The sequence below is a fragment of the Puma concolor genome, chromosome F2, assembly GCF_028749965.1.
Source record: "Puma concolor isolate L17-30 chromosome F2, mPumCon1.1.hap2, whole genome shotgun sequence".
Classification (NCBI taxonomy): domain Eukaryota; kingdom Metazoa; phylum Chordata; class Mammalia; order Carnivora; family Felidae; genus Puma; species Puma concolor.
This window is the reverse complement of record NC_141684.1, coordinates 3,597,137-3,610,535: the sequence shown is the minus strand read 5'-3', so window position 1 is coordinate 3,610,535 and position 13,399 is coordinate 3,597,137. Positions and strand designations below refer to the sequence as shown.

Here is a 13,399-nt window from a genome sequence, read left to right as displayed (position 1 = left end):
CCGGTGTCACGTGGGGAGAAGCCCTGTGAATCTGGCCTGTGAGTCCACGCTGAGGACGGAGGCCCAGCCAAGAGAGAGAGAGGTGGGGCTCTGAGCCAACCAGGCGGCTTTCTGCAGTGCCCTCTATCAGGGCCAGACAGTAATGTGAATTGATGACAAGGACAGCAATCACCTGGAGCACGTGTGTCACTGAGTCCCCAGACTCAACTCCGCCAGCTGGATAAACTTCTCTGGAGCAGGGGTTTAAGTCTGCTGCAGCTGTGCAGGCTGGCAGGCAGCCAAGTGCCCAAAAAGAACTTGAGGGGCTCAGGAGAAGCTGGTCCAAACTAATGCGGTAAGCTCGGCCTGTCCTTTCCACTCCCCACGCCAACTTGCTCTGCAGGGCAGACGGGAAAGCCCGGGAACAAGACAAGTTTCTATCCTAGAATTCCCTTTTAATAATAGTAACTGACATAACCATCTATTAAGTACTATCTTCTAACTTCAGACCATAGCTATGTTGTTCCCATGTTATCAGACAGGCAACTGCAACTCAGAGAGCTTAAGCGACTTACCCACTGTCACACAGCTCTTTTAGAAGTCAAAGAACCAAGAGTCGGGGCCAGGACCAGCAAACACCAGGCTCTTCCCACTATATGTTCTGCCTCTCACTGCTTTTCTGGAACATTAACCCACCCAGCTTCACAACCAGAGTGCAGAGTATGTACAACGAAAGCATCACTACAGTGATGGGATAGAGGACCTTGAAAAGAGATGGCAGAAAATAGAATGTAACAGGTCGTGTGCGTCGGGACCAGCACTGCCCCCTGACAGCTGTCCTCTGTCATCCCAAGATGCCTCTTCAGAGGGGGAGAGAACACCAGAGTCAGCATGAAGATACCATGAGGCCCCTTGGCCTCGGCACACAGGCGGCCTGGATGATTTATGTGAAAGTCTGGGAACCGCAGAGTGCCCTGTTAATGTTTGTTTCTCACATCCTACCGCTGCCCACTTCATTCCTCCAGGGAACACTCACCACACGGCCACTGACTGTCCCCAGGGCAGCCACTGTGCTGGGTTCAGGGGGAAGGAGGTGAGAAGCGGTCCCTGCCTGTAAAGGGACACATGCCAATCTCTGACTATAGGAAGGAACAAGTGTGGGGGGCAGAGGAGAAGCCCCCAGGAGCTCAGAGCAGATGACAGAAGAGATTCTTCTCAATCTGAAAATTTCTTAAAAGTTTATAATACCATCACCCACAGACCAGATTCAAAACTGCTCCATCAATGCACTGCCCAAATTGGGGCTGCAAAAAACTGAACAGCATCCACCGTCCCGGTAGCGTGAACTGGAAAGGGGGCCTGCTGAGGTCCCAGATTTGTGCAAAAGAATGGATTCTCTCAGCCAGCAGTCCAGTCTAGCGGGAATTTATAACCAGGGTAGGAGGGCGGAAACTAAACTAAAACTGGTATCTACAGCACTCTTCTTGGCTGTTCAGGTGACTTTTCATTTCTCAACGTGTTTCAACTGAGAGATCAACTCTGCCCAAATGAGCTGTGAGATATCCTCGGGGCTCCCCATGGTCTTGGCTGCAGTACACGGAAGGATGGATGTGTCACAGACCCGGAGGCAGGGGTTTGTCACAGAGACGCGAAATTAGAGGAGCAGCATCAACTGTGATCCCACCTGGGCTGGGGGGCGCCCACAGACACAACCCAGGAAGACACCAGACACCTACTGCATGCTAGGTGCTGTCCCCTGAACAGCCCCGCCAGGTGGCTGACGTTTAAGGACAGCTTCCACAAGGCAGGCGCCAGGCCAAGCTGTCACTGAACCCACACCACGACCCTCGGAACATGTCCTGCTACCGTCCCCTTGCACACAAGCTGCTCAAGGCCATACAGGTGGGCGTGGCCAGGAGTCCACCACCCGTCATACGCAGACCTATTCAGTCCTGATGGCAGACTCACGAAAGAGTGCTGACTTCCGTGTTCAAAACGTACTTTTGGGGCACCTAGTCTCAGTCAGTTAAGTGTCTGACTTCGGCTCAGGTCGGGATCTCACGGATTTGTGAGTTCAAGCCCTGCGTCGGGTTCTGTGCTGACAGCTCAGAGCCTGGAGCCTCCTTTGGATTCTGTGTCTCTGTCTCCCTCTGCCCCTCCCCAGCTCATGCTCTTTCTCTCTCAAAATGAAACCAAATTTTTTAAAAAAATTTTGAGTGGCACCTGGGTGGCTCAGTCAGTTAAGCATCAGACTTTCAGCTCAGGTCATGATCTCATGGTTTGTGAGTTCAAGCCCCACATCAGGCTCTGTGCTGACAGCTCAGAGCCTGGAGCCTGTTTCAGATGCTGTATCTCTGTCTCCCTCTGCCCCTCCCCTACTCGCTCACACATGCTCGCTCGCTCTCTCACTCTCTCTCTCTCAAAAATAAATAATCATTAAAAAAATATATATGTACTCTCTTCCTGGTTTCAACTGTGTGCACCAGCACTACTTGGTGTCTGCACTTCCTGAGGGAGCCTGAGCCCCGCTGAAGCGGGCAGCAGAGTGCCTGGTCGCTATGGGCTGTCAGCGTGAAATACCACTGGCCCCCAACAACCAGTCGGGAACGTGATGTTCTGAAGTTCCCGAAGTGCAGGGCCAGACACTCACTTCCTCTTCCTTCCCTGTCCTGCTCGTGTACTTCCTGCCTGTGCTCCCAGAAGCCGAATGCACCAGGCCCCGCAGGAGTGATCAGAGGCATTCCACTAGATCTCCCGATGAATTCTGTACACTTCTCCATCGGGACCCTACAACTGTGCAGAAGGCCGACCCGTACAGGAAGGCCACCGCAATCGTGCACACGAGGGGACACGGAGCTGAACAAGCGCTAGACATTCGTGAACCTCAGTGTCTTCCTGGGAGGAACACCGGTCAGCCCACTCACTGTGGCTACTCAAAGGTAGCAGAAATAATACAAGATGCGCTGCTGGAATCCAATTCCGTTCAGTGAACATGCCTGACTCCCCACACTGAATCGTGAGCTCCTTCAGGACGGGGTTCATGTTTTATTCATGGCCCCAGAGTGGTGAGTGTATATAGACGTGATATAAACGTCTGATTGTTGAGTAACACAAAGCCAAGTGAAGTGAGTGTTATTGTAACCGCGTGTAAGCAAGACGACGTAAAGGAGGAACAGCATAATTCCATCGGAGGGATCGGGAAAGCTTTCGGGAGGTGGCGTGGGGGCTGGTGTGTGGATGATGGATGGGATGTGAGATGCACACAGGACCCCTGAGGGTCAGCAAAGCTCTGGAAACATCCAAGTGGAAGCACACTCTGCAATGCAGAGGACGGGGACTCGGGACTGACTCCTGGGTGTTCCAGCGCCCGACACTACCGGTAGCAGGTGCCCGGTAAGGCTTGTTGAAGACTTGAGCAAAAGGACAGACAACTGGTCGACACGAGGACAAATGAGCGAGCAGAGGATCAATGGTGGGAAAGAAAACGGAAAGGGGACCTTCCCGCCGCCTCGTGGCCCACAGCGCACATGCCACAGTCCAGGTCCCCCCCGCTTCAGCCCCAGGAGGGTGGGGGTGGGGGGTGGGGGGGTCACTGCTGTCCTGATCCCCAAGCACAGGACCGGAAACAAGCTGGGCAAGACACAAGTGTGTGTGCAAAAAGGAAAGGTGGCGGGCAGCAAGCCAGATGGTGAGTTTCTCTGAATGCCGGGCTAAGAAACAGAGCCTACGAAAGCTCCGTAAAAAAGATGTTCAGTAAAAGTGAGACAAGAACAGACACCTTTACAGGTAACACCACAGGTGGCATGAAGACAATGACGACAGCCGTCGGGAAGAGCTACTGAGTGCCGGCCCCTCGTGATGCGAGGCGCACGTGTGCCAACACCCGGAGGGACAGCATAGTCCTCTACCCAGTACGCAGGTCAGACCGTCACGGAACTGCGCACCGCAGTCCAGGCCATCGCGCCGGGAAGGGGCAGAGCCAGAATGGAACCCGAGTGCGTCCGGTGCAACAACCGTAACGGCAGTCGTACCGGCTAAGTCTACACTGACGACAGCCGGATCCGGGGAGCTCCTCGCCGGCCTCCCAACCCACTGCCGGCCACAGCAGCCTGCTCCCGGCTCCCTTCCACCTGCGTCCGCACCCAGGTACGCAAGTGGGACTCGGCACGACCACGGAAGGAGGCATCGAGAAACCTAGTCCTTTCTCCCATTCCCCAGACACGCCAGGCTTTCACAACGCAGGAAGTGAGAAACCACTTCTCCAAGATTTCTTTTTAAAATTTTGCCCTGTGTTTCCATGTTTAAAAATAAACATAGTATAACATAAGCAACTCGGAAACAGGCCAGGCCAAAAAGTTATAGACCCTGGTGGGGAGGGTAACTCTTACCGTAACTTTGCATGGCACGCCACCTCATCACGGAACCCCTCGGGTCCTGAGGAGTGCACGGCAACAGGTTCCCCTCTGTGATTGAGAAGAGAGGAGCCAGGGACCCCTCACTCCAGAGCTGCCCCTGCTTCTCTCCCCTGTCTGGCTTCGTTCCCCGCGTGACGGCAGCACTTACATGGACCCCACTAGGCGGTTTCCAGTCCTGAGTTACTACAGTTTTGAGGCAAGAACACGCTTGTCCATCTTTTGTTACATCTCACCGTTTCAGGAAAAATCTGAGAACAAGGAGAAAGCTAAGATGGCTTCTGAAAGCCACGAGGTCAGCCCAGGCAACTGAAACAAAGGCGTCCGTCTTCCCCGAGTGGGGCCTGAGTTTGCTTATTTAGAATTGGACTTAACAACTCTGACGCCCTGGTTTCCCAGGCCCTGGCGGACAGACGTGCAAAATGGGAAGCAGGAGTGCCGATTCATTCCCCACTTCCAGGGAAGGGAACCCAGTAATTTCTCAGCACCTGCCACCTGCCAGGCGCCGTGCTCAGTGCGCCAGAGGATTCACCGCGTGTTCCTGAATCGCCACCCAGGAGGGAGCCAGGCACCCGGGGACAGCCCAGGCTGGAACGCTCACCGCTTGCTCAGGACTCGTCCTGCAGCTCATAACTAACAGATCGGGGGCCGGAAGCCCAATCCGTCAGACGCCAAGACCCACCTTTCCCTCCCCCAGGCCGAGGAGAGGCCGTGCTACACAGCCTACTGTGACAGAGCCCAGTGGCCACAGCAAGAAGGAAGGGGAAGGAAAGTTCGCAGGAACCGGAGGCTAAACACACGGCCCAACAGCAGCGCGGCTCTGGACAGATCGGACACCTGCCGCCGGGGTCTGTGCCCCCACCCACAAAGGCGGCAGGTAAGGAAAGAATGTCGCAAGTCGTATTCAGAATTGAGTTCCGAAGCGCGGGGAATACGGAATAACAGCTCTGAGCGCCCTGCTGGTTTCTCTTTAGTCCCAAGGCTTAGGAGTGACATATTCAAACAGCAGGCAAACCCGCTCACCCAGCACAGCTAATTCGCCCTCCGCTGACAAACAACCATCGCGTTTGTATCTGAATAGCGACTCCGAGGAAGTTCAACTACATCAACTACAACATCAACCACATCAACTACAACAGCCGTGGTATCAAAGCAGCCCCGTGTGCGTGGACAGCGGAACGAAGTGAGGAGATGCAGTGCCCTACAATGGGGTCCCACTCCCCCGAAGAAAGACGAGATCCTGTCGTTCACAACAACGCGCACAGCCTAGAGGGTGTTAGGCCCAGTGAGGTAAGTCAGAAAAAGACAAATCTCCTATGATTTCACTCGTATGTGGACTCTATAAAACAGGACAAATGAATAAAGAAAACAAAACAGAAAAACGCTCACAAACACACAGAACCAACTGGCAGTGGCCAGAGGAGGGGGTGGGGCGATGGGCAAAATAGGTGAGGGGGTGAGGAGGTACCAACTTCCAGTTGTGGAATAAATGAGTCACGGGGATGTGACGTACAGCCGAGGGAGTACAGTCAATAACGCGGCCACAGCTCTGCATGGGGACAGATGGTAACCAGACCTACGACGATCATTTCATGATGTACGAAAATATCAAAGCCCTATGTTAGTAGACGCCTGAAACTAACATAATACAGTATGTCATTTACAACTCAATAAAAAATATTCTCAAGTTTGACCTAAAAAAAACTCCCATGTGACGATACGCTGCAAGGAATAACCAGATAAACATAAATCAGGAGCATAGCTTCTGTCCCTAATTTTTCCCCCTGTGGAATTTAGCTTCAGAAATAACAGTCATTATTCTAATGCTAGAGTCGAGTTTCACGCAGTCCAGTGAAACTGGCTATTTCACATTGACAGTAATACAGAAATTGCTACTGCTGCTGACCCTCAACACTGAAGCCCATTCATGTTTTCTTCTAGTTGCAGACGAGACCACACTCTTCAGGAGAACAGTAAGCAGCAGAGGCTCACTTCCACCCAAACACTTAAGAGTTTTTAGTTACAGCAACATGGAGTCCTCGCTTTCTGTCAAAGAAATGACGCTAGAAGAATAAAGACATCAAGGGGTGTGTGTGTGTATTTATGTATATGTGTATGCGTATGTTTGGGTTTGTACACACAAACGTATCTAGGAAGATTGTTAAAAGGCAAATACAACCAGGGCGCCTGGGTGGTTCAGTCGGTTAACTGTCTGACCTCAGCTCAGGTCATGATCTCACGGTTTGTGGGTTCGAGCCCCACATCGGGCTCTGTGCTGACAACTCAGAGCCCGGAGCCTGCTTTGGATTCTGTGTCTCCCCCTCTCTCTGCCTTTCTTCCATTCAAAAGTATCTCTGTCTCTCAAAAATAGGCATTAAGAAAAAAAAAAAAAGAGGCAAATACAATCAATTCTTTTTAATTTGGGCTTAATTATAACAAAATCCATGGTTATTTAAGTACAGGCAGAAGTGTTCACCTTTAACAACCTACACATAAAGACTTGCTTGCAAACGTGTTATAATTAAAATTTACAGGACACTGGCAGGTAACCCTTGTCTGCTGGCGCTGGATTATAACTGCTCATCTCCACATCAGGCACTTCCGATCGTGGGACACACTCACCCCGTGAGGGCCTAAACTACAGTTCAGACTCCTGAGGGAACCCAACAAGGTCTGTGTGACTCCTAATATCATGCACCCTAAATGCAAAAGGATTTTAAAAACAGGTTTGTAGATTAGGGATTAAAACAAGACAGGAAAGCAAGGAAGATGGAGGAGGAAAAAAACAATTTTTCTTTATCTGAAGCAAAGTGGGTTTGTCCAGAGGGGAGAGAGGACGTGTCCAAGTTGTCAGGGCCCCTGACACGACTCTGGGTGCTTTAAGGGCGTCAGGAACAAGAGGAAAGAGAACGTGGGGCCTGCACAGCCTCCGCACACAGGACACACTGAGAACGATCAGTATTCTTGGAGCAAGCACGAGGCAGACGCTTTTGTGCTCAGAACCGTCCTAGGACCTCTCCGTGTCCTGCGCGAACATTTCAGCCTCGTGACAGCCCAGCACAGCGGTGCTGACCCCGCTCTTATTGAGTGCCTGCCGTGTGACGAGCATTGCTCTTAGTTCTTGGGCACTGGGGACGCGGCAGTGAGAGAACAGGCCAGCCAGACCTCTTACGTGTGTCGTGATCGTTGAGGAGAGAAACAATGCCCGAGGACCACGCACCTGGCAGGTGGTAGGCGCTACAGCGTTAAGAGTCCGGGTTACCATTGAGGTACACGGCAGCCAGCGGCAGCACAAAGAAAGTGGTATGGAGCCCAGAGAAGGAAGCATCAATTCCATGTGGAAGATTCCCACGGAGGAGACGCTTACGTTTACGAGGCCCTTAAAGAGGCTGAGCCCAGTGGGCTGAAATGTCACCCGGACTGTCGCCTGGACTCTGCTGCCTGCCCCACTCAACGCCTCAGGTCCCCAGTTTAAGACACCTTCCCTCTTCTCCGGTATATGAGATCATCTATTAACACAGAAAGCTTTTTGGAACTGCGGAAGGGAAGTGGCCAAAATTATTCCCTCTTATATTTTAGAAGCAGATTGTTTGTTTTTATGAGTTTAATTCCAGAGGTGAATGTACTGTAACTGGGGATGAGAATTTTAAGAGACCGAAGCTTTCCTTCCTCACGTGTAAACGTGCTGTTGGGAAATAGGCCTGCCACGCTCTATACTGTGGCTCCGAGGCTCCCAGTCTCGTGATTAAGGGTAAAGGTCCCAGAGCTGAGAGGGAGGGACCTGCAGTCCTCGTGACCTGTCCTGTGGCCTCAGATCATTTAACCTCTGGCGTTTTCACTATCCCCATCCATGCAGTAGGGGTAATGACACTGTTCTACTACCCTAGAGCTGAGAGTAGGGGAGGGGCTGCATGGGAAAGTGACACGGCAAGAAGGACAGGGAGGTGTGGGCATGGTGGCCACAGGAACTCAGTTTGGGAACTGGGTGAGGGGTGATTGGTGGAACATGGGATGTGCCCACCTCCACAGGCTTCACCTTGGGATTCTGTCCAATCCCCATGACTGTTTCCAACTGGCTGCATCACTATCAGTAAATACTGAGAGCCCACCCGATAAATATGCCCACTCTGGGGTGAGCCGAGATTGGCTGGAAAGGGAGCGATGGGATCTTCTGCACAATAAAAATATTCTACGATAGATCTTGGTAAGAGCTTGGGCTGGACACGTGTGTTTGTCAAAACTCATCAATCATAACTTAAGATGTGTACATTTCACTGGGGCACCTCACTGGGTGGCTCAGTCGGTTAAGCATCTGACTTCAGCTCAGGTCATGATCTCACGGTTCATGAGTTTGAGCCCCGCATCAGACTCTGGGCTGACAGCTCCGAGCCTGGAGCCTGCTTCGGATTCTGTGTCTCCCTCTCTGGCCCTCCCCTGCTCAACACTCGCTCTCGTGCACTCTCTCTCTCTCTCTCTCTCAAAAATAATAAAAAAAAAAATATTGACACATTTCACTGCATATACATTTTACCAAAAAAAGTAAACTTTGAACTCTAATTAGTGATGTGCATCCTGAAGTATTAATGGGTAAAATGCACCGCAATCTGTGACTTACTCTGAACCACCCGAAAGAATAAGATGGGTTAATGGATATGGATAGGAGGCTGGGTAGATACGTGATCAATCAAATGTAGGAAAACGTTAATTACAGAACCTGGATGGTGGTACAGTGTCTGCTCTAAAATTCTCTCAGCTCCTCTGTGTGTCTGCACCTTCTCATAATAAAACACTGGGGGGTGGGGGCATAGCTGACACAAAGAGTAAGTTCCACAGGAGCTCAAAAGCAGAAGAACACCAAAGGGCAGGGTAGCCCAGACAGGGGGACAAAAGCTGGACTGCAGAAAGGCAGTGCTCGGCTAAGAAGCAGCTGAAGGTCTCCACAGGAGGAGAAGGATCCAAGCAAAGGAGGAGAGGCCGGAACTCACATGAAGCTGTGTATCTAAGGGGACCCACACAACTCATTAGAAACATCAAAGTGATCCACACACATCTATCCCCCCCCCCACCACCACCACCACCCAGCAAGCGAGACAGGCACACTCCTATCAGTCTTGTTCTGTAAATGAGAAAGCCCTTTCTGTCCACAACCCCTCAGCACTAAGCACCTACCAGGCACGAGGCATGGAAATCAAAGGGCGATCATCCCTGCCTCTGGGAGACTTGAGACAGAGCCATGAACCAGCAACTGCCTGGGTAGGGCAAGGGTGCCTGCATTAGCATCCTGGGGCACTCTGAGACAACAAAGGCAGGGACCCAACGGCCCAGGCTAGGAGGGTACTCCCAGAGTGACCACTAAGCAGAAACCCAGATGAGATGTGTTGGTAATGGAGATAATGGAGGCAGGAGCAGAAGTTAGCAAGTCGAGCTCTAGGGAGAGAAGACAGTTTACCCTAAAGGGCAAGAGACCGCACGGATGTCCAGGAAACTGAAGTTAGTTCCCAAAAACCCATGTGATTAGAGTTTAAGGGGAGAGGCGGCCAAAGATGAAGCTGAAGCGTGGGGCAGAGGCCCCATGCACAGGCCTCTGTGACTGGGGACCAGGACAACAGGAAGTTGTTGGAGGATTTCCAAAGGGGACAAACAGGAGGATTCCTGCTTCAGAAAGAGGCAGCAAGTTCGTAACGATTTCCACGTGGGTTTCTCTGAGAACAGGAAAAGATGCTTTCCAGTTGCTAAGCTATGACACAAGGTAAATTACAGGATGTGCTTCACCATGGTTATCAGCTCTGTAATCATCTGCCATTCACTATTAGTTCCCTTGTTCCAACACCGACCACACCCTCTCACCAATTAGTAACATTCGCAACACCAGATAAAGGTATTTTGTGTCAGAAAGGCACTTTCTAAGAAATAACCCATATGCACTTGCTACCAAGAATCGGGGAGAGAAAGGATGAGCCCAAGGGAGGATCACCACAGCTCCCCATAGGCTAAAAGTGTACAAAAATGTTTTAAATGAAACACAAAGAGCCATGAGCACAGAAGAAAAAATAATTAGTGAACCTGTAGTAAAATAAGTAACTTGTATGCACCCAAACAACACTAAGAGAACATGCAGGCAACCACACAGAAGAAGACATTCACACTTATTCCCAACAAGAAACTCATACTGAGAATATACAAAGTCTTACAAGTCAGGAGAGAGGGGTAGACAGAGGGAGACAGAGACAGAGAGAGAGAAGGAAGAACACTCAATGGGAAAAACGGACAAAGCACTTGTACAAAAAAGGATCTGAATATTCAAAAGCATAGGAAAGGCATTCAACATCACTGGTCGTCAGACAAATGCAAACTAAAACCGCAGTGTTATATGGTCGCACCCCACCCTCAGCACCAGCACGGATGAAATGACTACAAACACCGAGTAGCAGTGGGGACTTGAGCACCGGGACTCACACAGCGATGGTGTGAACGAGTGCAGCCACCTTGGAAAAGTATCTGGCTCGAATGCTGAATACACGTACACCCCACACCCGGCATTCTACTCCTGGAGATACACTCAACAGAAACATGTGCAGAGGTCCACCGACACATGTGCCGAAATACTCAGAGCAGCACTATTCTCAAACGCCCCCAGAGGAAACCACCCAAACGGACTCAGTCGTAACCTGTGACGCGTTCACAGTAGAGTGTTCTACGACAAGGAAAACAAATGGTGATGGTGGTGGGGGTAGTGATGGTGGCAGCAACAAGGGTGGCAGGAGGGGTGGCAGCAACGTTGCTGATGGGGGCAGCAACTGTGGTGATGACGGTGGTGGAGGCGGCGGTGATGGTGGTGATGATGACGGTCACAGTGGGGATGGCGGTAGTGATGATGATGATGGTGGTGGTGGTGGAGACAGTGATGGTGGCAGCGGTGGTGATGACGGTGGTGTTGGTAGAGATAACGGTGATGGTGGTGACGGTGGCAGAGACGGCAGTAATAATAACAGCTAACGAGCCTGAGGCTAATAACATGCCAAGCACGTTTCCAAGCACTTTGGGTATCTGATCTCATTTCATTCTCATTATGAGCCTGTGATGTAGGTGCTGTTATTAGTGTCCTTTCACAGAAGGGGAAAAATCCGAGAGAGGTTAAATTACTTGCCCAAAGGTAATACAGAGCTAGTAAGGAAACAGGCAAAATTTGAGCACAGGCAGCATTTCCCAGTGAGGAGAGGTATAGACGGGGACAACAGGCAAGAGAAGACAGGCAGACACAGGCTTCATTTCCCTCGTGCATCAGAAGCAGTGGGAGAAACAAGGGAACGCGAGATGCACTGGCACTCGCCCCCACATTCCCCCCCCAGTGGGACGAGCTCACATTACACACCCCCCCCATGGGACGACCTCACATTAACCCTTTTTACACAGTCCAAATTCCCTCTGTCGTGGTATAACTGTTTCCAGGACAAATTCTCCCCAACTCTTCCTGGACCTTCCCTCCAACTGGAACTACAAGATGGCGTGAGGCCCTACCTCTAATAAACACTTACTTCACTTGAGTTTTCGCATTACAGTGTCATGAGCCTGCGGAGGGAGCCCTCTGCGGGGGAGTAGTATGTGGATGGCACATCCGGAAACTCAAGCTCCCGCCGTGCACCTGGCTCGCCTCACCCCTACATCAACCGCACGTGCACACCCCACATTTTCCCTCTGTTGTCTTCGCTCTCACTGGCCCATATGATTTCTCTGACTTTAGTAAATGACCGGCTTTTCTTTGCCCTTGCCTCCCTCCTATACAACACCCTCCGCCTTGATCAATGCCACTCATAACCTGTAATATACTCGGTACGCCACCACACGCTACTTGCTTACCTCTCAGAACCTCACGTGGCAGGGGCCACCTCCCCTACCTACCCGGGAAGGAAGCGAGGCGTGTAAGGGACAAATAGCTAGTAAACAGAGAAGCCAAACTCTCAACACAAGTCTTGTGACCCGCCCCGCCCAGCTCATGTACCCTGGGACAGGAAACGGAGTGCCTGCCTTCAAGAGGGAGCGCACGGGCTCTAGACCTGAACCCACGGAAAACCTGGGGCTGGGCGGATGGATCCCAATGGCACCACGTCTGAGCCGCTAACGTTTCTCTCCATCCATTCAAGAGCGTCCTTCCTGAGGATCTGGTACATGTGAAGAGCACCAGGGACGAAGGAGCAGTCTTCATTCCTTTGTGTGCCCTTCACACACCCATTTCACGACGGCAGCAAATTAAAAGAGTAAGAAGCTTTTACGGTTTCTGAGCACCGGTTATTCAAAGTGTCTCTTTGGCAAAAAGACAAGACAAACATTTCTGGGGTCGAACCCACCTTTGGTGGTGAGAAGTCTGGAGGTGACTTCCAGTGTCTCCAGTGGCTCCGTCCCAATATTTTCCAATTGGATGACGAGTTGCTGAGCCTCCCCGTTGTAAAGCTGGACGGACACATTAGTAGAGATTTCATCACCAGAGGAGGGTTGCAAGGAATGGGCAGATCTGAAATAGCAGTAAGAATTACAGGGATTTTTTAAAAGAAAGAATCAAAGTAAAGAAAAACAACGGCATCTCAGAATATTCACATCCCCAGACTTAACACGTTCCAGAAGCAGGAAGTGGTGAAGCCCGGCTTTCAACATGGAACTCAATCTGAGCTATCAGGAGGGGAGGGTGAGCGCCACATGCGGAGGGCCATCCACACACAGACGCATCCGGGGTTTCCACTCGGCCTCAGCGTCGTGTGTGTATGTGTGTGTGTGTGTGCGTGTGTGTGTGTGTGTGTGTGCATGCGTGTGCACGTGTAGCATAAAAATACTTAACTACTGGATTATAGTGAGGCCTACGAGACACAGTGAATTAATTCAAATGATCTGTGAACTGTCACTCTCTAAAAAGAAATTTTTAAATCTCATGCTCACAATTGTCTTGGGAAAACCCACAGACTGAAGAAGAAACCAGGACTGTTCCGACGGATACCATGGGGACTGGAGTGGCGAGT

At 51.1% G+C, this 13,399-nt stretch overlaps 1 protein-coding gene across 6 annotated transcripts in view; it reads right to left on the bottom strand.

Moving 5' to 3' along the window:
* Positions 1-13,399, bottom strand: part of TRAPPC9 (trafficking protein particle complex subunit 9) — a 568,037-nt gene that overhangs the window by 413,793 nt on the left and 140,845 nt on the right. For all 6 annotated transcript variants that reach the window (XM_086696009.1, XM_086696010.1, XM_086696012.1 and 3 more), the window contains one exon: positions 12,737-12,900. In XM_086696009.1, the coding sequence (XP_086552135.1) occupies positions 12,737-12,900 (164 nt within the window). The remainder of the gene's footprint in view (positions 1-12,736; positions 12,901-13,399) is intronic.